This window comes from Eumetopias jubatus, unplaced genomic scaffold, assembly GCF_037043125.1.
Source record: "Eumetopias jubatus isolate StellerSeaLion01/CBP00866 unplaced genomic scaffold, mEumJub1_p1.0 scaffold_11, whole genome shotgun sequence".
Classification (NCBI taxonomy): domain Eukaryota; kingdom Metazoa; phylum Chordata; class Mammalia; order Carnivora; family Otariidae; genus Eumetopias; species Eumetopias jubatus.
The window spans coordinates 122,827,331-122,853,854 of record NW_028274817.1 but is presented as its reverse complement, the minus strand read 5'-3'; the positions used below and the strand labels follow the sequence as shown (position 1 = coordinate 122,853,854).

At 46.5% G+C, this 26,524-nt stretch overlaps 1 protein-coding gene across 6 annotated transcripts in view; it reads right to left on the bottom strand.

The window, feature by feature from the left end:
• PUDP (pseudouridine 5'-phosphatase) overlaps nucleotides 1-26,524 on the bottom strand; it is a 368,457-nt gene that overhangs the window by 268,263 nt on the left and 73,670 nt on the right. The window contains exon 4 of one of the 6 annotated variants that reach the window (XM_028114965.2): nucleotides 13,995-15,511. The exons of the other annotated variants lie outside the window; for them this stretch is intronic. Within the exon in view, the coding sequence (XP_027970766.1) occupies nucleotides 15,335-15,511 (177 nt within the window). The 3' untranslated portion in view covers nucleotides 13,995-15,334. Of the gene's footprint in view, nucleotides 1-13,994; nucleotides 15,512-26,524 lie in introns of those variants that run through there. 6 annotated transcript variants of the gene reach the window in all.

Here is a 26,524-nt window from a genome sequence, read left to right as displayed (position 1 = left end):
GGGATTTCATCAAGATAAAAAGCTTTTGCACAGCAAAAGAAAGAGTCCACAAAACCAAAAGACAACCGACAGAATGGGAGAATCTATTTGCAAATGACATATCAGATAAAGGGCTAGTATCCAAAATCTATAAAGAACTTATCAAACTCAACACCCAAAGAACAAATAATCCAATCAAGAAATGGGCAGAAAACATGAACAGACATTTTTCCAAAGAAGACATCCAAATGGCCAACAGACACATGAAAAAGTGCTCAACATCGCTCGGCATCAGGGAAATCCAAATCAAAACCTCAATGAGATACCACCTCACACCCGTCAGAATGGCTAAAATTAACAAGTCAGGAAACGACAGATGTTGGCGGGGAAGTGGAGAAAGGAGAACCCTCCTACACTGTTGGTGGGATGCAACCTGGTGCAAAGACTCTGGAAAACAGTATGGAGGTTCCTCAAACAGTTGAAAATAGAGCTACTGTATGATCCAGCAATTGCACTACTGGGTATTTACCCCAAAGATACAAATGTAGGGATCCGAAGGGGTACGTGCACCCCGATGTTTATAGCAGCAATGTCCACAGTAGCCAAACTGTGGAAAGAGCCAAGATGTCCATCGACAGATGAATGGATAAAGAAGAGGTGGTATATATACACAATGGAATATTATGCAGCCATCAAAAGGAATGAGATCTTGCCATTTGCTATGACGTGGATGGAACTGGAGGGTGTTATGCTGAGTGAAATAAGTCAATCAGAGAAAGACATGTATCATCTGACCTCATTGAAATGAGGAATTCTTAATCTCAGGAAACAAACTGAGTGTTGCTGGAGTGGTGGGGGGTGGGAGGGATGGGGTGGCTGGGTGATAGACACTGGGGAGGGCATGTGCTATGGTGAGCACTGTGAATTGTACAAGACTGATGAATCACAGATCTGTACTTCTGAAACAAATAATGCAATATATGTTAAGAAAAAAAAAAGAAGAAGATAGCAGGAGGGGAAGGATGAAGGGGAGTAAGTCGGAGGGGGAGATGAACCATGAGAGACGATGGACTCTGAAAAACAAACTGAGGGTTCTAGAGGGGAGGGGGTGGGGGGATGGGTTAGCCTGGTGATGGGTATTAAAGAGGGCACATTCTGCGTGGAGCACTGGGTGTTATACACAAACAATGAATCATGGAACACTACATCAAAAACTAATGATGTAATATATGATGATTAGCATAACAATAAAAAAATTAAAAAAAGAATTTATGCAACTGAACAACAAAAAACCCACAAATAATCCAATCAAAAGTGAGCTGGGGAAAAAATAATGGGCAGAAGCCACAAACAGATATTTCTCTAAAGAAGATATACAGTTGGCCAGCAGGTACATGAGAAGATGCTCAACATCACCCATCATCAGGAAAATGCAAATCAAAACCACAATGAGATATCATATCACACCTGTCAGAATGGCTAAAATAAAAAACACAAGAAAGAAATGTTGGTGAAGATGTGGAGAACAAGGAACCCGCTTACACTATTGTTGGGAATGCAAATTGGTGCAGCCACTCTGGAAAACAGTATGGAGTTTCCTCAAAAAATTAAAAATAGAATTACCAGAGGATCCAGCAATTCCTCTACTGGGTACTTACCCAAAGAATACAAAAACACTAATTTGAGAAGATATATGCACCCTGATGTTTATTGCAGCATCATTTACTATATCCAAGATATGGAAGCAACCCAAGAGTCCATCAATACCTGAATGAATAAAGAAGGTGTGATATATATACACAACAGATTTTAATACTCAGTGATAGAAAAGAGTATCTTGCCATGTAGAGCAAAATGAATGGACTGCGAGTGTATAATACAAAGTGAAACAAATCCGTCAGAGAAAGACAAATACCATGATTTCACTCATAGGAGGAATTTAAGAAACAAATGAACAAAGGAAAAAAAAGAGACAAACGAAAAACAAACTCTTAACTCTGGAGAACACACTGATGGTCACCAGAGGGCAGGTGGGTGGGAGCATGGAGGGAACAGGTGAAGGGGATTTAGGAAGGCACTTGTCCTGATGAGCACTGAGTAATATATAGAATCACTGAATCACTATATTGTATACCTGAAACTAATAGAACACTGTATGTTAACTATTTTTTAATTTAAAAATATAAAGTCCATTAATTAAAAAAAAAAAAATTCCTCAGCCCTTTATGGCGTTCCTGCCCATCCTATTGTGTCCCTGGATCTTCAATGGCAATGAACCAATGCTCAGAAATGCTTATTCCCATTTACAGATGACACTTGGCTCACTGTTCCGTAGATATCCGAAGGCTTTTCCAAGAGAGCTTATGCCACTTAACCAGAAGTTTTAACCTAGGTTCAGGAAGCAGGAGGAAGAGTGGAGTCAAAATTATTGGGTTTCCAGAATCTTCTATGCAAACTAATCTTTGTAATAATTGGATTTTACCCATTAGGAGCCGAAAACCCTTCACGGGTTCTTCCTTGCCTACCAAGTAAGGTCCAAACTCTTTGGGGCAGAAGGAATATGGTGATGTTCACTGTATTAGAATAAAATCTACTGAAATTTTCTACAGAATATATATTTGCTCAAGAATGGATAACATACTTTACTATTCTTATTTTGAGGTAATATGTATAGTCCTCAAAAATTGGTTTTCCTGGTATCATTAGTCCTTATGCAGTTATTTTTACAAAGTGAATAGGCATGGCGTATATTTGGTTTGAACCACCGGATTTTCCTTCAAAAAAAAAAATTTGGAAGAATAGGGGCGCCTGGGTGGCTCAGTCGATTAAGCATGTGACTTGATTTTGGCTCAGGTCATGATCTTAGGGTCGTGAGATGGAGTCCCTCGTCGGGCTCCACGCTGGGCACGGAGCCTGCTTGAGATTCTCTCTCCCCCCCTCACCTTCTGCCCCTACTCCACCCCACTCACATGCATGAGCTAGCGTGCTCTCTCTCTAAAGTAAAACCCCCAAAACTAAAACTAAAAATAAATTGAAAGAATGTTAGTCTCTTTTTAGTTCTGGTGGTTACCTGTATCCACTTAAATATGCTTATATACATATATATACATATGTTTTTGCTTGTTTGTTTGATGTGAGTTTTAAAACAATGTCCACTGAACGCCCGGAATTAAGAATGAGAAACACCAGCATCTCAGTTTGAGTGCATCTTGTTTTCAGTTCCAAGTGCACTTGCTGGTATGATTGTTTTTAGTTAGTTACGTTATTCCTGCCATATTGCCATGGTTGCTGGTATTCATCTTCCTCTCTGTGACCATCATTTGCACAGGCTTCTGATGGTTCTACACTTAAATGCATCCTTTACGTCTGCAGTGAATCTTTCACCCTGCTGCTCTTGGTTGGTGAGGATTCGACCTCTCTCTCTCTGCCTGTTTTCTTCCGAAACACACATTCCCTGAATTGGTATGCGTTTGCACGTTGTGGTATCTTTTAAACCTTACAGACGGCTTTGGTTAGGTTTTTGGAGCTCACAGTCTTCCTTTGAGGATGTTTTACATATTGTTTCAGTGTGTACTAGTACTTCATGTCTGACATAGACAAATCTTACATTCCTAGGTTTTCTCCCTGAATTCCGATTGAATTCTTTCCAAAACTTAATATACCATTCATTTACTAGAACATTTGTTAATCCATCTATATAAGCACAGCCTTGCGTTTCACCGTGCAGTTTTACTCCTTGCAGATTCAAATTTCCATGTATTCCACAAATTTTACCTTGAATCACATATTTGAACACTTTTCCTGTTTCATTCATGCTTGATCTTGGCAGGGCACCAGTTTTACTGATGTTCTATCACTTCTATCTCTTTCTGTCTCGTGTCTGCTTGTTTCTCTGTCTTTCTCTGTGTCTCTGCTTCTGTCTCTCTCATACTCACTTTTCATCCTCATTTATTTCTGAGGCTCTGCCTCCTTACTCCCATGTAATGTCTTATCAGTTTTTCCTTAAGGCCATATGTCTCTTCTTTAAATTCTCATTTCAGAGAAACAACATTTTCTTTGACTGGTTTGATTTCCTGCACATCTTGATTTCCTGCACATTCACAGTTTTGGCTGCTGTGTGGTAGAGTCTTTCTGGTATATGTCTTCATCGATCTTACCCTGTTCATTTTTCCTTGCAGCATCTTTTTTCTCCCTTTTAAGATTATTTATTTATTTATTTATTTATTTATTTATTTATTTATTTGAGAGAGAGAGAGAGCAGAGTGAGAAAGAACACAACTGGAGAGTGGAGGGGCAGAGGCAGAGGGAGAAGCAGACTCCCCGCTTAGCAGGGAGCCCGATGTGGGACTCGATCCCAGGACCCTGGAATCATGACCTGAGCTGAAGGCAGACGCTTAACTGTCTAAGCCATCCAGGTGCCCCAGCATCTTTTTAATGGCCCCTGGTTGGCTACCACCTTTTTAAGCAGTATCGCTTCTCATGCTGGAAGGAGATGTCTATATGGACAAGGTACCTGAGCAAAATTTGGGGGAATGGACAGAAGGAGCAACAGTGATGGGCTGCTTAAGTTCCAGGCTGTGTCTCTTGGGGTTTTCTTAACTGTGCATGCCCAGGGGCTCAGACTTCTCCAGCCTGACAGCAAGTTACCTGGAGTCACACTGAATGTCTGAGTGTGGGTATTGCTCCTTGAACTTATCTTCACTACAGATTAGTAGTTGCAAGGCGACACCTGATTTCTCGTCCCTTTGCCAAACTCAAACCCACAGTCTGCTCGGGGCAAAGACTGCCTTCTGCTCGTTTTTCTTAATAACCACCCCTACCTCCTGTCCTATGCCATGACTGAAGCATGACGTAAGGAGGCTTCCAAAGGCAGCCCGTGGACGTTGACCTGACGGTTGTAAGCAAGCAATCATTGCTTTTCCTTTCAGCGGGTGCTGCCCGCTTTGGAAAACTCTGAGTCACGCAGAAAAAGATGTCTTCTCTTGGTGTCCTCTGTCATTGTCAACCAATTTCTCATGTACTCGGCCATCTTTCTGCACCTACTGTGATCCAGGGCTCTAGGGGATCTCTAGTTCCATCAGAGATAACATTTTATTGTTTCTTAGCCTCTGGGCTGCTTTGGGTTAGTTTCAGAGAAGAAACAAGACAGACATAACATGTATACAACCATTTGAAACTGAAAGTCATTCCTTTTTTGCAATCCTGTCTTCTTTTTTCCTCCCCAGTGAATTGAATAGCAGAGAGAGAAGATTTCAAGAGAATATCCAACAACGTATGTTCAAATGGTCACAGGACACTCAAAGAGAGCAGTGATGTACTTCTTGACGCTATTACAGACAGTCTAGAAAATATTACTAGTGAGGATGAAGAGCCATAGGAACAAACCTGATGGAGAATTTTAACTCTATCAGACGGATAGTATATAAACTATAGTAATTTTTCTCTTTAATGCAAAACAATTAGATTGCATATAGAGATAGCCAATTTCTTCAAAGCTCTTTTGATCAAAACGTACCAAAGGATACATTTTCCCCCTCTTTTTACCTTAATTTCTATTTTCTCTGTTCCCTTCTGATTCTGCCCATAGAGTGCATTTTCCCTGTTTGAGCTCGATGCGCTGTTGGCCCAGATGAGCACAGTAGATATTTACATGAAATAGCAGGGAAGGATCCATCTGGGGTGCATGACTGATGTTGGCAATACAAGAAGAAGGATTCTGATTTGTTGTATAAATCATCCTGAGAGCCCCCGAGAGTGAACGCGTAGGGGCTTCTTCTTATTTTCATGGTGCTTAGGATTACCTTTTTTAAACAGAGTTAAAATTAGGTGAAGTGTGATTTTGGAAAGAGGATTAAACAAAGACAAGGTTTTGATACCTCCTGCTTGTACCAGTTGATGTATTTCAACAAAATAAAAGGTTTAAAAGGAGGGTTCTTCAAAACGGAGAAATAGACCAACATAATTCTCAAAATTCATACCGTTATTGTTGGGTGGAAATTAATGTTACTTAGTAATTTCACATTGTAATGGATTTATATTGAAGTAAAATAACTTTAGGGGGAAAATCATAGACTTAAAGGAGAAATAAATCCTGTGTTTAACTCAGAGCTCTGTATCCCATTGGGATGAGTATTTTTCTTTCCTCCGACTGTTCCTCTTTTCTAATGCAGGAAGGTCTTTTTTTTTTTTTTTTAAAGGATGGCCAATTTGAGTCTGTCATTCCCAAGGCTTATTTGAGAATTAATGTGATATTTATGAGCTTATTTTGTAATACGACTTTCTTAAAATATGCATGATGATGTCAGATTGGAAATAACTACGCAGTGGCAAGTACAAACACTTTATCTCTACCGATGCTGCTGTGGGTAAGTGTATAATTTGGGGGTATAATATTGGCACTCTTCTGGGAAAATTCTGACTCTGGTAAGTGGAGAAAATAGCACAGAATAATGCTTTGTTTTTGACATTTTCTCCAAGCCACCATCTGGTTTGCATTATGACTGGGAAGACCGACCATTCCAATCCTAAAAAGGTGTATGTAGATTTCTTTCTGTCCGTGCACTGCCTCTGAACTTCACAGGTAAGGACGGGGCTTGAGGCACAGCAAAGAACATCACAGAGACATCTCCCATCTCGATATTTTGTCCAAATGAGGTCAAACATTCAGCATGGAGGAGATCTCATGGCAATGTGTAACAACCCTACCAGTGGGCACTGGTCTGCAGAGTCAGCCCCATCTCTACTTGCCACTGGCCCAGTATGGAACCACCGTCCTCTACAGAGCCCCAGCTGTGGGCCTCTGTGCCACCACAGAGCTTGGAACCTGCCCTAGGAAGTGATTTAGGACACAATATCCTGACCGAATCTAAGTCCAGCTTCGAGAAGAGCCAGCTGAATTCAGGGTGTGCTGCTGCAGGGCTGGACACAAATCCAAACAGTGCCCTGGGACCCATCCCCATAAAAAGGCACATGCTTCTCAGAACCTGATCTTGCTGTGTTTGTGCTGCCCACCTTGGGGAGCTTTGCTGAGATTTCAAAGAAGAGAGCAGGCTCTGAGTTTTCCAGGAAAAATAAGTGCTTGAACAAACAGTAGCAGGCATGCACTACTAGACTACAAAGAACGTTACTGGGGTCCTCTGATATTCAAGAAAGGCCCCGGGCAGCTCAGATGAAAGCTTCCTAACTGCACATGCCTATGTGCACACTTACCTCTTGTACCCAACAATTAAATCCCAGGACCTGGCACTAGTGAGATGGTGGATGCCCACGGTCATCCCCTTCCTGTGCCCGTGCCCTACCTTGCGGCATCCCTCTTCTCTCCTTTCCCAGCTGGACTCCTGTTACCCTCAACCTCTCCAGCATCCCGTGAAGTGCCCGCTCAAACCTACTTCTCTGCTCCCAAGCTTCCTAGTCAAAAGCCCTTCACTATCCACCCTCCTGCATCAACATCTGATTCCCTCTGGTGAGCAGTTCTCAGCTAAAAAAAAAAAAAAAAAACCGAGGAGGAAGCAATCTGATTAAGGAGGTGAAGAGGGGACTCACGTTCTTAGGGGTATTTGCATTTTCACAAGGGGATTAACGGGCACATGTGACACCGTCAGCATGGAATTTTGCATAGAATGCAGAGCACGGGAGAGCAAGAACGAGCTCCCTTCGGTGCAGGAAGTGAGATTTGGGAGGTGGGAAGTATTTTGAGGGTGCTTAAATCGTGCAAGCGTGTGCCTGTTTCCTTGGTGGATCTGTAAACGCACATCGCTTCTGATGAGTGGCATCTCGAGAACCGGGGAGCGCGGCAATGAGAGAGAATTTTAGTTAGTGGGCTGTGTTGGGTTTGTGGGGTTAAACGGATTTTATGGGAAAATGCCAGTATGATTCAAGGGGAGTTCCTTCCTCTCAGCCCCTTCCCTCTCTCCTGGAGGCCCCACTTCTTGAAAGAGAGATGGAAACTGTGCATCTCCGATGGGTCCTCGTTACTTTAGGACAAAGCTAGGGTTCCTTCCCGAAAACCTTCACCATCTGGAGCTGAGAAGCTCCGCCCCTCTTTCTGCTTTCAGACTTTCATTCCACACCGAACTCCCACAAACACCAAGGATCCCCTCCTGGATTCTTCCTTCCCTGTACTGACAGCCCCATTTCTTTCCTCTCTGCAGTCTCCGTTTGCGATCTCTGCTTCACTTTACTCCCCTGCAGTCTGCTCTTAACTCCCCCCAGCCCCCTGGGCTGATGTGTCCAAGGAAAGCTAACCAAACCCCACGTCTGTCCTCTGTCCTGATCTTTCTTGGTCTTTTAGCAACACTGGAAGGTTGACCTTCACTTTGACGAAATGCTCTTTAGGCTTCTCCTAGGGGCCACCACCAATTCCTTTCTACCTGTTTTCATGGGGCACCTTATTAAGACCGAGGCTCTCCAAAAGGTATATAGATTCCTCCAAGCTGGGTATTGCCTTATCGTGCCAAACTACAGAACCACAATGTCAATAGTAATATAATGTAAAGCAAGAAGTGACTTGAGCTCCTTCTTCCCACTCTGTCACCTCTGTAGGCTCTTCTCAGCAACATCACGCATTGCTAAGCCTGCTAACGACATTTAAAAGTGCACATATGTTATACCAGAAAATGGACTGAGTCCATTGATTCATTGGGCATACTCTAAATACCCCGTTGAGATCTTCATCGATCATGTCCAAACCACATAACTGGTTAGAAATACAGGAAGATACTTTTATACAAGCTAATTAGAACAACACGTGGGTGTTGCTAAAAAGTGCCAATAACACTGGAATTTGTGGGACTTCATCACAGAGCCAGTTTCTACGAAGACTTTCTCTTCTGATGGCTTCTGTACTTTCCTCCCTTGACGGCTACCAAAAAATGCTGCCATGAACACTTGTGTACAAGTTTTTGTGTGGGTGGACGTTTTCCTTTCTCTCAGGCAGACACCTAAGAGTGGATTGCTGGGTTGTATGGGCAATATTCGCTGTAGTTTTTCAGAAGCTGGCCAGGTCTCCTTGACCCTGTAAGCCCCAAATTAAATCAGGTGCCCACTGCTGTTCTTAGATCCTGCTCTCTCACTCTGCAGTGTTTGTGACAACTTACAACTGCACCTTTATGTATGTGATTCCTTACTGTGTGTCCTATACTAAATTAAAGTTGCATGGAGGAGTCTGGGCCACATCCATCTGGTTTACAGATGGGAACCAGAACAGTCAGGGGAATTGGGTGGCACTTTCTTTTCCCCTCGAACTCTTGGGACACATGCTGAGCTATTCCTTCACGGAGGTTCTGGCCAGAGAATGGCAGGTGAGTGTTCATAACTAACATGAAGGAGTAGGCAGCTCACGGGTCTGCAGGCACTGTCACAGGACTTGATCCGCCCCTGTCTCTGGGGCCGTCACTGGGACCCTGGGAACAATTTAAGCAACGGGCCCAAGGCTGACTTCTATCATCCTAATGGAGAATTTTCCCTGGATGGGGTGAGGTGGTGGTGGTGGTGGTGGTGGTGGTGGTGATGGTGGTGGTGGTGGTGGTGGGATGGGCCATCTGCAGATAGCAGTTTGGAGGAAAGAAATCAAGGTAGAGAATAGAACCTATGTTGGAAATAGTCTAAGGGAGGGGAGCGATGGGTGAAAAGCCTCAGTCTTAATCCTTGAGAGGACTTCACGACACCCTCCCTTGGAATAACCACACGCCATTCCTAAGGAACTGGAGTCTGGGGAAGGGATGACTTTCAGAGACCCGAAGTGTGGCTGGAAACACCCGCAAACTTTGTCGACTCAGTTCCGGCCTTGAACTGGCAAACAACTTGCTTCATCAACACAACTAGGCATCGGTAAGAACATCAGCAGAGAACAAACAGCTCATCACACACAGGCCCGAGAAGTACTTACAAAGAGAGGGCACTCAAGAATGACATTTTGCAGTGTTTTCTGGAGGTAGGTTGAGAATACCAAAGACCAAAGTAATGAGGGAGCTGTCTCATGCAGAGACAAGCGGCAGCATCCAAAGACCTTAATATTTCCCCAATTAGAGGGCGTCTCAAGCTTGTTGAAAGAAAGTATCTTTCTTGATAAAAATTGCTGGTGCAGCTAAGGCAAGCAAGCATGTGTTCTGTGAGGCCTTAGACAGTGTGAGCAGATAGCTATTTAAATGTAGGATCCACTGCTCCCAGGCAGCACCCGTATGGGCTGGGCCTGCACCAGGAAGGTGATGATAGGACACCAAACATCCCTTTTCTTACTCTAACTACCAAGAAAACTTATTTCTTTCCCTGTGGTTGAAGATAATTATGTTGGGAACAGCTACATTTTCTGCAGCATGAAGGGAGTGTAACTTTATGACCCTGATCCTCAGCCCTACCACTTCATAACCGGGTGGCCTTTTGAGTTACGTAACCTAATGATGTGTCGCTTCCCTTAGAGGTAAGAGAGGGGAAGCTGGGAGTACTCTCAGCCACTACACAGAGCACACAGAAACAAAAAGAGCAAAGCAAAAGGCAAGGATGCACGTTCATAAATAAAAAGTGCCTAGCTCATGATGAGCACTCTCAACAAATGCTAGACGACCTAGTTTATGCAGAAATTTAGAGTGTTTTGCAATTTTCAAGTGATCTGCATATGTGAATACTTCATCCTAATTAAAACTGTTTTCCATGAGTTTTTCATATTTCAGCAACTATCTGGCTCTTCGCCTTTCTTCTCAAGGTAAGCGCTTTTCTACAGGAGCCAAGAGGGTCTTGGTTTTGCCTTCAGAGAAGACACAGAGCATGTCCCCCCAGAGCAGAGGCGAAGGAAGGAGAGGTTCCCTCCAGGGACACAGGCTCTGCTGGTGCTCTGTCCTGGGCCTTCTGCGGATCCCCTGGTCCTTGGCTGTCTTGGTTCTCTGGATTTCTGACTACTGGTGTACTTGACTCTGGGTGGTTGACTCTTCCTGGCTGGGTATCACTGGTGCCTGGCCTCCGGGCTATGTTAGAATTCTAAGCCTTTTTAGGTGTGTGTGCCCTGCTTCCAAGTCATCCCTAAGGCCCAGCTAGCACTGGTTTCTTACCTGTCCTGGGCCAGCTCACTCAAGCTGTGCAATCCCCGAGCCCTCTCCTTGGTGGCACAACCCAGGCTCGGACATGACTCACTGATTACATGCACTGCCAAGACTTCACCCTTTCCCTTTGCTTATATGGAAGGGACCCCAAGCGGCGAGCCTGGGTGATGAGTGAGAAGTTCCGTGATACGTAAAGCAAGGCACAGACTCAGGGAGATGTACAAAGTGCACACAAGGTCAAAACAAAGCAAGCCGTTCCTCAGGAGGCCAAAGACCATGAAGGAAGTATTAGCAGCAGCTGGAGGAAAGAGACGGATTGCTCTCAAATGTAGGTAATTTAATCAAAACGATGGAAGTCACATAACAGAAACTGTATCTTTAAAGGGTAAGAGGAAATTAATTTCAAACCACAATTTAATATCCAGTGAAGACAGCCTTAAAAAGTGGTGAGACAGACATGTTTCGACAAATAACTGAGATAATTTGTCATCGTGAAACCCATCTACGTAGACACTCAACGCCATTACTCATTGACTGGGATTTCTAGAACAATCATAAAAGTTTACACATAAGTTCCTTTCCTTTTTTGTTTCTGACTTTTACGTGGAATGTGTTTTTTACCACCAACTATAGAATTGACATGACTTACAGGAAAATAACCGTTGTGTAGTTAAATATCTATCCATAATTTACTAAGACGTTGAATATCAAATGCATACCCACTCCTTCCTAGAGTGGATTTTGAAAATATGCCATTTTAAGTGACTGTGCGTTACATATGAATTCCCTATCCCTTCGACAAGGATTTTCTTAAGTCAATGTATTTGATGGCATGTTTCCAAGGCCTCACGCTTGTTAAGAAACTAGAGAACATTAAGATACTGAAATAGTTCTTTATAATTTTTATGCCCTGGAGAAATATATTATTAACATTATGGTAAATAATTGCTGATAGTTTAATGTCAAGTACTCATTTCATACGCGATGTTGGAGAAATGCAGGTAGAATTTGGCAATCACGGGTTTCAGTCAACAAAAAGCAATGCTTTCATACAATGCCTTAATACTAATGGGATAGTCTGACAGTCTCCAGAACAACTTTATGTCAGGCACTTGTCGTACTGTGGAGAACCAGGAAGAGAGAGGTAACTATTAAGTCCTTCAAAAGCCACTTGGGTCAAAAGATGCACAGAAAAAGTTAGCTGATTCGAGGAGCAACCAAATCAGGTGAGGCAACACGCTGACATTGGTGCAAGTCTTACATTTCTACCTCCCTCCTTCTTCAGACTTGATAAATACCCTCGGATGGGCTCTTACTCGGTTCTGCATTAACAAAGGAGTTTTTCTGATGAAACACTGCAACCAGGATACACGTCCTGTGCCTAATGAAGGAGATAAAAGTGCTATGTGCACAAGACACTGTTAGAGAGACTCCCGAGAAACCAGAATATTTTTAGGTGTCCTGAAGACCTGGTCTTCAATCACTAAATGTCCTTTGTAAACCAAGTATCTTCAAACCACGGAAACTACTGGAAAATGCCACATGATATGAAACAGTGATTGTACAGTGCCGTTCACTAAACCATCCTTTCTGTGTTTGGTATTCTTGTTCCATGTGTGATGTCAGTCGGTTCTTCAGACCAAAACCCCAGAGTGTGCATTACCCCCATTTCACGGGTAAAGAATCTGAGGTAGAAATGGAGCAAAATGAGGTAACACAACTTCTTAGTGGTGGAGCTGGGATCTGAATTGAACTCTACATAATCTGAAATCCTTTGCTTTGCTGGGGATAGACTTAGGTCAGAAAGCGTCCATATGAGGCCAAGGAGGTTTGCCTTTTATCCTGTGGAAGAGGAGAGGGTGCACAACATGAAGCAGAGGACTTAATACACATATTTTTTTTATTATAAAACTCGGTTATCGTGTGCAAATTTGTTTTTAAAAATCAGTAACACCATCCAAAGCACGGCAAATTTAGCATCCAACTATTATATTCAAAGAAAGAGGAACCTCAGTGGCCAAGAACGGATCACTGTTTGCAGAGCGGAGACAATCCATGTGTCTTGGTAAGGCAATTCTCTTCAAGGCAAAGCGGGTGTCTTCCAGACCTCCTTTCTCTCCGATAGCTCACTGAACTCCAAGTGAGGGGAGTATTGGGTGGAAGAACCCTAATACGTAGTCATTAGCATGTTCTTAAAAGTGCTGAGGCTGTTTCAGTGAAGAGGAATTAAGAAGAGACTGATTGTATCACATCTCAGGGGCTGTCATCAATACCAAATGCTTCCAAAGGAGGTGCAGTGGATGGGTAAATGCTAGCTGCCTGGTAGACGAACACCGTGTAGCAGCCACTAATCCCTGCATGTCCCCAACAGAGCAACTTTCTTGGCAGGAGTCATCCCGGCCTAAACTGGCATTATTATTATTCCTCTGTGAAATCGAAACTGGCATTATTATTATTCCTCTGTGAAATCGATGGCTTGTTAGTGGGATGCCATCACTAAGAGGCACTGGGGCAACGAGGCTGATGTACGAGCATAAGAAAGACCACGTGTACCTTGGCCAACCGCCAGTATTTTCCTTTGTACAAAAAAATAAGAGTTTCGCCTTGGTCGTAACAGCAGAAGTAAGAACAACGTACGTGAGATCAAATTTACCCTAAAGGAAAGTGCACACTGATCTAGAGCTAAATCTTTGGGAGAAGCATGACAGCACTTTGTGTTCTTCATGCAAAATGGCTTAAGGATTAGAAAACAGGCATATTTTGGAAGAGGAAATATCAAATCCAACAAGTGATCATTTCATAGAGACCTTTCGTTTACTGCACACTAATGTTTCCCTTACGATATATAAATGCCATTTTACAGTGTGAGTGCTGTTTGGCTTTTTAAAAAACAGGTCAGGGTCACACTTATGTCTTGCATTCGTTAAAGGATAATTAAGAAAAAAAAAAAGGTAAACTCAAACTCCCATACACAATGTGAACTGATGTCAAGGATTTTATTCAACTCAATTAACTGGTGAGGGATCCAGTAAGATGTTACAACCAGTCTGAGGGAGAATGGAAGAGAACAGACCCGCACACTGATGATCAATAATGCTGAAATGAACTTGCTGAATATATAAAACTGATCAACAGCCAGAGGCAACCATCAACGGACGACCAACACTGCGCACATTCGCATTCATTACCATGACTTTGCTACCACTCCCAGTTGGGAATTAGCTCCACGACAATCAGTGAAACATCAGCAGGCAGGGTGCACCCAGGGAATGTGGTCTTCCAATATTCCAATGCCTTTCTCAACGTTCCCACTACAAAAGGCCGAGCAAATCCGGTAAAAGGAGTTCACTGCCAAAGTGTAATGTTGTCGGGTAAATGATCCCAGAAATGTGTTAATAAGGCTCTCGGTCACACTAGGTACGTATTCTGGATTCAAATTACATTTGCATCAAAGGCTGTGTTAGAAATATGTCTGTTTTTACAGGAGGGGGATGGTTTTTTGTGAGGTGGAAACCACATCCTCAAATGTGGACATGCACGTAGATACAAGTAAGATACAGGCCACCGTTATCTTCATACTGAAAACAAACTGCCGATGGCACGGTTCAGAGTGGCCCTCTGAGTGGAGGTCCACAGAGAGGTTTTGAGGGCACAGAAAGATGGCCCATTTTGCTAGTAAGGAGAATGATTTCTCAGGGCTCGTCCATGACACGGCGTTTCCACTGATTGCAAATGAAATGCAGCTACGATCTCACTCCTATCAGCTGCTATGACACATTAACACCAACACTTAAAAAAGTGAAGTTGTATAGGAAGTATAGAAATATAATCTATGTGTACATACATATATATACATATATATGTAAGATATATGTACACATATTTAACTTTTTCTAGCCAGGGTTTAGAAAAACTGAAAAGGAAAAGAAATGAACACAAACAGAACTTAATTTTGTCTTGGGAAAGGAAGTATTTTACATATATATGCCTAAGTATGTATAAATACACAGGCACATACGTACACACATGCACGAGCACTCACACACAAGCACGTGTATGTGTATTTGCCACATATGACTATTACGTGACTATTCAAATGCAGTAACGCCGAATGATCATTCCCATATGATTATGCACATGAGCGTTTTGGTCTCTGTTCTGGGCTGTGTCTGCTTTGCCGTCTCTCAGCTGGGATGTTGAGGTTTCAGCACTCGTCAGGGGAGGCCGAGCCCACATGGGCTAGAAGGCCGACCTCACGGGCTGGAAGGACCGCTCAGGTGCCATGGGTCACCCGTGGTGCCCAGGGAGGCATGGCGGGCCGCTCACTCGAAGGGCGGCAAACCGAACAGCTCGGGCTGGAAGTCCTGCAGGGAATCCAGCACCAGGGTGGCCTTGGACGTCAGGTGTCGGCGCAAGTTCCTATCTGGAACCATGACCACCTGCATGCCGGCTGCAAGGGCCGCCTCCACGCCGTTGGGAGCGTCTTCAAACACGAGGCACTGTAGGGTGAGGAAGAAAGACAAGGTTGAGACGGCCTTTCCCATAAGCCGGCAGCTAGACTGGGTTTTCATGATTTTTATTATTGACCTGCTCAGCGCGTTGCTACGGTGTACACGGACACAGAGATGAAGGGGAGGCTTTCCAGTCTGTGAACCGCGGTGAGGCCAGCACGCCGGGTCTTACCCACAGGCCCACAGGCTTCCCGCAGCCGTGACTTCGCAGGGGACCACGTTCCATCCCTGCTGCCAAGGCGCTAGCAACACGTGGTGCGGCTGGACGGCAAGACGGGATGCTGGGTTTATGTTTCTTGGAATCATACGGATCTGTGCCATCGACAATTGAACATTCAGAGCACGAGAGTAAAGCGTGTGTTTTTGGGGGGAAACACATGTTTTAAACATGAAGTCCCTCCAGAGCTGAAATGTTTCAGGAACTGCAGTGTGGGAAGTGAGTGGTTAAGGTATCTGAACGAAAGCCTGGGCCTCTGTGTGCGCACAAGGCATGCAACAAAAATCTCCAGCACCAAGACCAGCTGCCAGGAGCGGCATCTCCTCTGGCTTACTGGGCAAACCCACCCCGTTATCATAGGACGACTGCCACCCCGTCAGACACCCACCTTTAAAACGGGGTCTCTGTGCACCGTGTTGATCAGGCAGCTCCTAAACGTGTGATCCCGTGAACAACGCCCTGGGACTCTCAAAACGACAGATCCTAAGTCTACGAATGGGTAGATCAGCTAGTCATCCGACATCACTCTCTATCCAGGAAGACACGTACCTAGAAAGCTCCCTCATTTCTGAAACAGCTTCATTAATTCTGTTCAGTGAAGATTCTACTCTGCAGGGGCCAGACATGTGTAAAGGGGGCTCCAGTCACAGCTGTGAGATGCTCCCCCACTGTTCCCACTGTTGTCCTCAGCTGACCTCCAGCTGCCAGGAGGTACCGAGGTCACACCTTTGCACCTGCCCAACCCCTTGTCCCCCTCCTCTCATCACGAGAACTCTGTCCCCCGTGGGTAGTGGCAGCTCACTGTGCTGGTGACCCAGCGAGGCTCAGGGACACTGCTCTGGGTGCAGCATGACACTGCAAGTTCTGCATTCTTTGGTGCCTCTAGGTCCCTGGAAAATAGCTATACATTCACACTCAATCACACAAACACACATGCACAGACTCTTACACTCACACACACAGGAACTGGCACTCAGGCACACGTGCACAAACTCTCACACACTCAGGCACCCACACTCACAGACGTGCACGCTCACTCAGACTCAGAAACCCGCACTCAGATACACATGTGCACACTCACTGACACTCATGTACATTCAAACCAGGCCTTTCCTGGTGGAGTGTTCTGGAGCAGGCACACTGACTCTTTCCTTTTCCCTTCCCCCTCCTTCCCTCCGGCCTAGGGCTAAGGAATGTGAGCCGCCTCCCCTATGAGGCAGAAGTAAGGACCCAGTGAAGTCCTACCCATCATCATGACACCTCAGGGTCAGCACGAGGCTACGCTCACAGAGCAAGCTGAGGTGAGGGCTCAGGGAGGCCCTACGCATCATAGTAACACCTCAGGGTCAGCACTAGGTACCCTCACAGAGGAAGATGAGGTAAGGGCTCAGGGAGGCCCTACCCATCATCACGACACCTCAGGGTCAGCACGAGCCTACGCTCACAGAGCAAGCTGAGGTGAGGGCTCAGGGAGGCCCTACCCATCATCACGACACCTCAGGGTCAGCACGAGCCTACGCTCACAGAGCAAGCTGAGGTGAGGGCTCAGGGAGGCCCTACCCATCATCATGACACATCAGGGTCAGCACTAGGCTACCCTCACAGAGGAAGCTGGTTTGCCCCAGAAATGGGCCTTTGAGCACTAAACCAGGCAGATTTAGACTACAGTCCATGTAGTCCTTTTGCCTTCGTTCTGAGAACTTACAAAGGCCCCTGGTTCTTTTTCAAGTTCTTGGCTTCCGCCCTGAGCCAACAGTTTCCATCTGACTCGGACTGAGTCTGCTTTGGTTCTTTAGCTCTGCCTCAGAGACTTCTTCTTAGTGACATTTCCATCCCTGACTCTTTACGCTTAAGACCTAATTGCATTGTAAATGTCCTCGACTGTTTTATCTGGGACCACGGATAGGCACTTAAATGTCCAGTGGCACTGTGGTTTTGAATGACGCCCTATGTTCTCTGAGGATTTGGAAGCTTTGTGCAGTCCACCTGTGAAAGGTCACTCGGAACAGAGGAAGAGATTTTGCTGATCCCTTGGGGTAAGTGCGCTTGGCGAAAGTCATGAAAGCAGCTTTTGCTTTGCATTGTGCGGCTCCTTCCGAGGGACATGGTGGGCGGGCAGGTGGGAGGGAGATCTGCTGCCTCAGAAACCAAAAAGAGGGCCCAGAACACTGCCGAGAGCATCCACACCTGAGAGCTCCTTCCAAATGCCACTGTTTGCGTTCCAGGACAAAGCAGGAGGGATTAAGAGTGATGAGGAAAAGCTTCTCGGGCATTTATGGCCGCGGCACAGAGCGCACCTGGCAATCCTCTTTCGCCAAGTGTGACCATTTCCTAGGGTGTGCACATCGCATCGGTTTCTCTGTTTTCCATTCGTAACCTGTCCCCACTAATTTTAGAATCCATCACCCAGATACAGCACTGAGATCTAAACTGTGATGTGTCTGGTGCACACGAGAGAGTGCAGAACCTTGCAAGACACAAAGAACAGCGAAACGTCTGGGGAGCGTCCGTGCCCAGGCTGCTCTCCCTGCAAAGTAAGTGGAGCAGCACACACGGGACAGCAGATGCACAGCAAACATGCACACTGCTGAGAACCACCGCGGTGCTGGGTCTGCATGGCCAGCCTCCCCACCTGCTGCGTCCAGGACTGGGTTCCTCCTGATGCCACAGCATCTGGAACGGTACACGTTCTCCCGAGTCTTCCGAGACGCAGAACCGCAGGGCAGGACAGCTCCTGTACCTCGAAGCACCTATAAAGACGTCTCAAAAGCTTTTTATGTCTTCCTTCTGGCCTGTGTCTTGATTCCTAAGATCTAATGCTCCTAAGGACCACACATGGGGAAAAAGTGCCTAGTGCGTAAACACCTAGACATTTTATGAATAGTCATAGCATAGCTTACCTACCTACTGAAACCCAAACATAAATCTCTGAAAGTTGCCCGAAACAACCGTGCCTATTAATCACAGCACTCAAAGGTCACAAAACCATTGAAAGATATAAGCTAGAATAACACAGTTCAATTCTTGCACACAGAAAGGCAGGAAGAATGTGTTCTATGCAAATACCCAAATAAGTCTGTGTGGTTTCTACCCGCCACACCCGGCCCACAGAGAAAGAATTTCACTCTTTCAGCGTGTAACGTGAAAGGAACATTACATTGTGGAGACCTGGGCTCTGGTCCTAAATTCTTTTAAGTACTTTGGTGTTCCCCGAGCTCTGACCTAGCCCTTCCCACCCTGCACTGACTCATGACACTGGGCCATAAACTCCTTCATACCCACTTGTAAAATGGGCGTTATTTACGTGCACTTAGCTCTTTGCAGGAAGGAGGGTTGGGGCAGCAGAAACCTTTGTCCGTCCTTGACCCGGCGTCCCATCCCTGTGCCCCGAGAGTCACATGTGGACCTGTGTGTGGACATGGCGTGTGGTGCACCCTAATTCACGAAGTGACTTGTTTTTTGTAACACGGCACAGGGGGGTGGGTACCCCAGAACATGCTTCCATGACTTTGAGGAAGAAGATCCTCCTCCCATCTGTGTGCACAGGACGGCGACTGCCCCTGGCCGTAAGGAGGCAGGGCTGGAGTACCTCGCACGTTCTCGGGGTGCCATGGCAAACAGTGAGCGTCCGGTGAACTGCTGCTAGAGATGCTGGAGGTGTCCTGGCCCAGCACACAAAGCAACAGAGGGGCTACAGGGTGTGCGAGCTGGAGGATGCTGGGTGACCCAGCCCCGGCCTTGTCACAGGGAAGGGTTCTGAGCCACGGGAAGTTCGGAAATAAGGTGAAGATCACACGAGCACGCAGGCGACAGAATTTAGGACCAGAGCCCAGGTCTCTGCAATGTAACGTTCTTTTCACGTTACACGCTGAAGGCGAAAATAAATCTGAATTCCATCTCCAGAAGAGGAGATGAGCTTAATTAAAGCGTAGCCTGACGGGTTAAATTTAGAAAGAATGACATCTCAAGTATCCGGGAGCTTACCACCTGGAGGTGCTGAAACCACTTCCCTGAAGCTGTGTAAGCAGAGCTGCGCCGGGTCAGGCGGCGTCCGTGTGTGTCTCCTCGCAGCCGGGTCATCGGCTGCACCCGGGGCATCGCGAGGTCCTTGCACTTGAATCTTTTAAAGATGACCATCCTGTAACTAAGATGTTCCATCTTGTGACGAACCAGCCCGCCGTAAGAGAGTCTTTGTGTGACGGTGACGGGGATGCCCAGAAATAGGTGGGATTCAGCAAATACTTAAGCAAAAGGCAGTGTCATGGTGGAGGCACGGGACAGGAAGGCAAAGGTCGTTCCAAACTTTCTGGCCTGGTGGGCGCCGGGGCCACTGTGTTGGTGGAAGGCAGCTTGGTTTTGTGAGAGGCTGGGCGCGAGGCCAGCGCTGACTGGCCAGGTGTCCAGCCGTGGCTGCAAAGACAGATGGGGGAGAGCGGGCAGGGCCCCGGCAGCCGTGGGCTTCTCTGCGGTGAGCTCAGGATGCAGGAGGGACAGTGAGCAGAGGGGGCAGCAGCAGGACCAGGTGACGGGCTGGTCCGGAGGGAGGGACGGCCACCCAGCACGTCCTGTTGTCGCCCCATCTGCTCTGACTCCCGGGTGATGCTTTCTGCTCAGCCCCCACGCTGTGCCCACTGGTCATGAGGGAGTCAGCGTCCCCACTGTGCCTTCTCCTGTGTCCTCACCAGCTCAGGTCAGCAGAGCTAGGACAGGGTGGCGGTGGCCCCGGACGGGCGGAATCGATCGGACGAGGGCCAGTCGTCAACTCTGCCCCTGTGCTCCCTTGGGACAGAAGTGCACAGACAGACGCGGGATTTTGCTTGGTGACTAATCCTGCCTTTCCAGCAGTTACAAGGGTCCCTTTTCAGTTACATGCTGTTCCGGAACGAGCACACTTTTCAAATGTGACTGACTACATCGTCTCGAGGGAACAGGCCTCCTCCCTTTGTTGGTGAAGCAAAATTTGATAGGAAGGCACTTCAGGTTCACTCCCCAAACGCTCAGAAGACGATCTGGGATTGTCTGTGTGCACAGGTTAAGTACGCCCCTGGGCACGCCCATCATGATCTCCCGGGTAGGATCTGACTCTAACCCCTGAAACCGGTGCTCAACTAAACCACTCTTTTTAAGTTAAAACTGCGCCTGTATGAGTTTTTGCAGATTTTATTCTATGCATTCATTTTGTAATACCAAGTTCACTTCTTAGACTGTGAGACATCAGAACTTGAAGGGGGCCTTAAACTTTATTTTTGACGGGTCTTCAGTCAGCAGGGCTCATCGCGAAGGTTGGTTTTATTTATCTCCATGCTCTTTGTCAGACAGTGAATTCGTATAAATAAGTACCACACTAGTGTGAGGATGAATATGTACACACTTCATTGGGCGTTTAAATAATAAACCTTTAAGTAATGTAAAAATGACAGAAGTTTGCATGTATTTTGTTATTAATTGGTATTTTTGTTTATATTATTTGTCTGTCCATCCACGCATCCATCTACGCATCCAACCACGCATTCATGCCTGTCTATCTATCATCCATCTGGCCATCATCTATCCATCCATCCTTCCATCCATCCCTCCACCCATCTCTTCATCCATCAGGAATCTATACATCCACTCCTCCCACCCTCCCTCCCTCCACCACCTACCTATTCACCTCTCCATCCATCAGCTACCCATCCCTCCCTCCCTCCCTCCATCAGCCATCTATCTATGCACCCATCATCTATCTATTCATCTCTCCATCCATCACCCATCTATCTATGCACCCATCATCTATCATCTCTCCATCCATCACCCATCTATCTATCCACCCATCATCTATGTATTCATCTCTCCATCCATCAGCCATCTATGTATGCATCCCTCCCTCCCTCCATCCACCACCCATCTATCTATCCACCCATCCAATCCACCCATCATCTATGTATTCATCTCTCCATCCATCAGTCATCTATGTATGCACCCATCATCTATCTATTCATCTCTCTCCATCCATCAGCCATCTATGTATGCATCCATCATCTATCTATTCATCTCTCTCCATCCATCAGCCATCTATGTATGCACCCATCATCTATCTATTCATCTCTCTCCATCCATCAGCCATCTATCTATGCACCCATCATCTATCTATTCATCTCTCCATCCATCACCCATCTATCTATGCACCCATCATCTATCATCTCTCCATCCATCACCCATCTATCTATCCACCCATCATCTATGTATTCATCTCTCCATCCATCAGCCATCTATGTATGCACCCATCATCTATCTATTCATCTCTCTCCATCCATCAGCCATCTATGTATGCATCCATCATCTATCTATTCATCTCTCTCCATCCATCAGCCATCTATGTATGCATCCCTCCCTCCCTCCATCAGCCATCTATCTATCCACCCATCCAATCCATCCATCATCTATCTATGCATCCCTCCCTCCATCCATCAGCCATCTATGTATGCATCCCTCCCTCCCTCCATCCACCACCCATCTATCTATCCACCCATCCAATCCACCCATCATCTATGTATTCATCTCTCCATCCATCAGCCATCTATGTATGCACCCATCATCTATCTATTCATCTCTCTCCATCCATCAGCCATCTATGTATGCATCCATCATCTATCTATTCATCTCTCTCCATCCATCAGCCATCTATGTATGCATCCCTCCCTCCCTCCATCACCCATCTATCTATCCACCCATCCAATCCATCCATCATCTATCTATGCATCCCTCCCTCCATCCATCAGCCATCTATGTATGCATCCCTCCCTCCCTCCATCCATCACCCATCTATCCACCCATCCAATCCACCCATCATCTATGTATTCATCTCTCCATCCATCAGCCATCTATGTATGCATCCCTCCCTCCCTCCATCCATCAGCCATCTATCTATCCACCCATCCAATCCACCCATCATCTATGTATTCATCTCTCCATCCATCAGCCATCTATGTATGCATCCCTCCCTCCATCCATCAGCCATCTATGTATGCATCCCTCCCTCCCTCCATCCATCACCCATCTATCCATCCACCCATCACCTATGTATTCATCTCTCCATTCATCACCCATCTATCTATCCACCCATCCAATCCATCCATCACCTATCTATGCAACCCTCCCTCCCTCCATCAGCCATCTATCCATCCACCCATCATCTATCTATTCATCTCTCTCCATCCATCAGCCATTTATCCATCCACCCATCACCTATGTATTCATCTCTCCATCCATCACCCATCTATCTATCCACCCATCCAATCCACCCATCATCTATGTATTCATCTCTCCATCCATCAGCCATCTATGTATGCATCCCTCCCTCCATCCATCAGCCATCTATCCATCCACCCATCACCTATGTATTCATCTCTCCATCCATCACCCATCTATCTATCCACCCATCCAATCCATCCATCATCTATCTATGCATCCCTCCCTCCCTCCATCAGCCATCTATCCATCCATCCGTCACCTATCCCTCCCTCCGTCCCTCCCTCCCTCCATGTGCTATCATCTATCTATTGATTCACCTACCTACCTATGCACCCATCCCCCTACCTGTAGGTGTAGATCCGAGCTGTGCTGTGGTCCCCTATGAAGCAGTGTGTGACTCTGACACACCTGACAAGTACATAGGTACTGCAACAAGTACCTTGCACATGGCAGAGCTACTGTGTTCTTGAATTAATTTTGGTCTGGAAATCAAAGAACAAAACCAGTACTGACATAAACCTATCGATAACCCAATCCTCTAGAGTTCCAAGCTACATACACGAATGAACGGCACCACTAAATGGATTCCTTTTCCTTTTGAGAAAAGCCTTTGAAGGAATGTAGGATTTAACAACTTGGTGGTCTTGGGCACGTGCAGAAGAAATTCTGTCTCATTTTACTCATGAAAACTACATCATGGGGCTCAGAGTCCATTTTAAAGTGTATGCGTGCAAATTAGCTGCTGAGCAAAGGACTCTGACGTAGCTCAGAAACCTTCGGCTAATGCTCTCTTAGTAACAGAGATTCTGTGTCCACCAAATATGTCAGGAGCCATTGAAAAGCCCAACAAAGCTCTCAAAGGCACTGAGGATTTTAAAGATTCATAAAACAAGTCTTAGTAGTTTGTAGACAGTCAACAGAATTCTTTTTTTCCTTCTCCTACTTTATGTATTCAAGTAAATGTGCAAAATTGCACCTGTTTTCGTCAGTGTTTTGCACACTATTCATGACACACAGGTATGAGCCAGGGCCCCTGCTGGTTTTGCATGTTAGGAGCTCAACTATAGCATCAGCCCCCTGAAGATAATCCATCAACATAATTAATACGCCTACATATGCGATGCATGGGCTGACCTGGATTCCTCCCGAATTCACGTGGTACACTAACCCCTGGATGCGAGTGTTTGGAGACAGGGCCTTTAGGGGGATTTTACAGTTAAATGGGCTGGCGGGGGGGGGGGGGAGGGCAATCAGACAAGCCTGGAGTCCTCATAGAAGAGGAAGAACGAGATTGCTCTGCTCCCCACTCCCACACTCAGAGGAAAAGCCACGTGAGGGCAGAAACCCACCCCGCCAGCACCCTGACGTTGGACTTGCCGCCTGCTCCAGAACCACGAGAGGATAAACGTCCGTTGGTCAAGCCACCCGGTCGGTGGTGTCTTGCTTTGGCGGCCCCAGGGGACTGTCACAACATGCAGAGCGGTAAGGTGTATCTAACTGTCAGTTAGCACTTTCTCGGCAGAAGAACGGCCTTTAAGACATCTCAGATCCAAGGGAATAAACGCTTCCTCCACGGCCCAGTTCCACACGTCCCTAGAACAGGAACAGCACAGCCAAGCAGAGGTGGGAGTGAGCGACTGCAGAGGCTTCAGCACACCGATTTGTCACAGGCCAAGAGAGTGCCCTGTGCTACCCTGTGCACGTGGCTCTTCCGTGCTGTGTCTCAAAAGGCCCTGGGCAGCAGAGGTTGGCAAGGACTCTGGGAAGCAATACACACACAGGGAGGGCCAATGTAAGTCACTGGGCCTGGGAGGATTCACCTCTTATGTCCAAGCCAGCCAACGCGGAAAGTGTGTCTTCAGGGGTGTGGGTCCTGACACCTGTTACTGCTGACCCAGCACCCTACTTACTGACCAGGAGAGCTCGGTGAACGCATCTGCACTGTGGTGTCCACAGAGACGCCCTCGATTCTCCTTCCCTCAAAGATCTAAGGCGCCCGCTCAGGGGATGGGAGCTGGTTTTCACACCACGCCCTGGCAAACTCAGCATTTCCAGAGAGGAAGGTGCGCTGATTCTCGGGAGAGGCTTGTGACCATCTCGTCTGGTCTGTCGAGGCTCATATATATTAACATTTAATGCTAAACTGTCCACTTGCATGTCATCATGTGCAGGGTTTCCAGAATGTTCTCCGACGCACCAGTCCACGGAAATCTTTTGCAGGAAGCAGATTCTGTGCGTTTAACGATGGACTGTAGGTCTGTGATGGACAACGAGCACAACAGTGATCCTGGAAGTCCCGCTGATGCATAAATCTGTTGGGTCAACTTTGCTTAACAAGCTTCCTACATGGAGAAGCTTGTTTTCAGAGGAAGGCACTGAACGTCTCCAAAAGCAGTGCTGTGAGGAACAGTATTTGGGGGGTAGTTTTCCACAACATACACCTGACCGTGGCAGAAGTCACATGGACACAAATAAAATTCACTGGCCTTGTTTCCTTAGATGTCCTCAATCTTCCCTTACAAAATCACTTTAATTTAAGGGGCTCACAATAAATAAAAACAGATGACACCAAGTTTCACTCTAAATGTCTACAGGCCTTCAGCACTGGGGTTCTGTGTCTACAGGCCTTCAGCACTGGGGTTCTGTGTCTACAGGGCTTCAGCACTGAGGTTCTGTGTCTATAGGGCTTCAGCACTGGGGTTCTGTGTCTATAGGGCTTCAGCACTGGGGTTCTGTGTCTATAGGGCTTCAGCACTGGGGTTCTGTGTCTATAGGGCTTCAGCACTGGGGTTCTGTGTCTATAGGGCTTCAGCACTGGGGTTCTGTGTCTATAGGGCTTCAGCACTGGGGTTCTGTGTCTATAGGGCTTCAGCACTGGGGTTCTGTGTCTATAGGCCTTCAACACTGGGGTTCTGTGTCTATAGGGCTTCAGCACTGGGGTTCTGTATCTCCTGAGAAAGTGAGTTTTGAAAAGGTGAGGAGCTCTGGGACCCCTGCCCTTCCCTCCTGCGCCTGCTCAGGTATGGGCTCTGCTGAGCGTCCAGGACAAAATGTGCCAAGGGGGCACATGGTCAGGTCACCGGGGAGGGTGTCCTGTGCACCACCCTTTTCCCTTAGAGAGGGGGAGTACATACATCATCTCAGTCTTGGGATGCAGAGGGGCATCTCTCCTTCCCATCTACAACCTGTGATTCAGATAGAGCCCCTGTCAGGCTAGCTGGACAAGGTGCGCGAGAGCAGGACAAAGATATCCTGGAGCCTGGCAGGAGGGTGGTGGGAAGGGGGCACTGCTGGGCAGAGCCCGGGGATGCTGTGGAGAGGGTGTCCGAGCCCTGAAAGCGGGTGGGGAACAGTGGGGAAGGGGTCCTAGGTCCAAACAGGCTGAGAGCTTCTCTCAGGAGTATAAAGGACAAGCCCCAAGTTTCCAAGGCTCTTCTTGAGATTTGCAAATGGCACGTGGGGAGTATCTGTGGCTAAGATTCTAAGCAGAACCCAAATCCTGTCCAGAGTTATACGCGTGGTCACAGAACCACACTCTGGGTCTTCTGCTT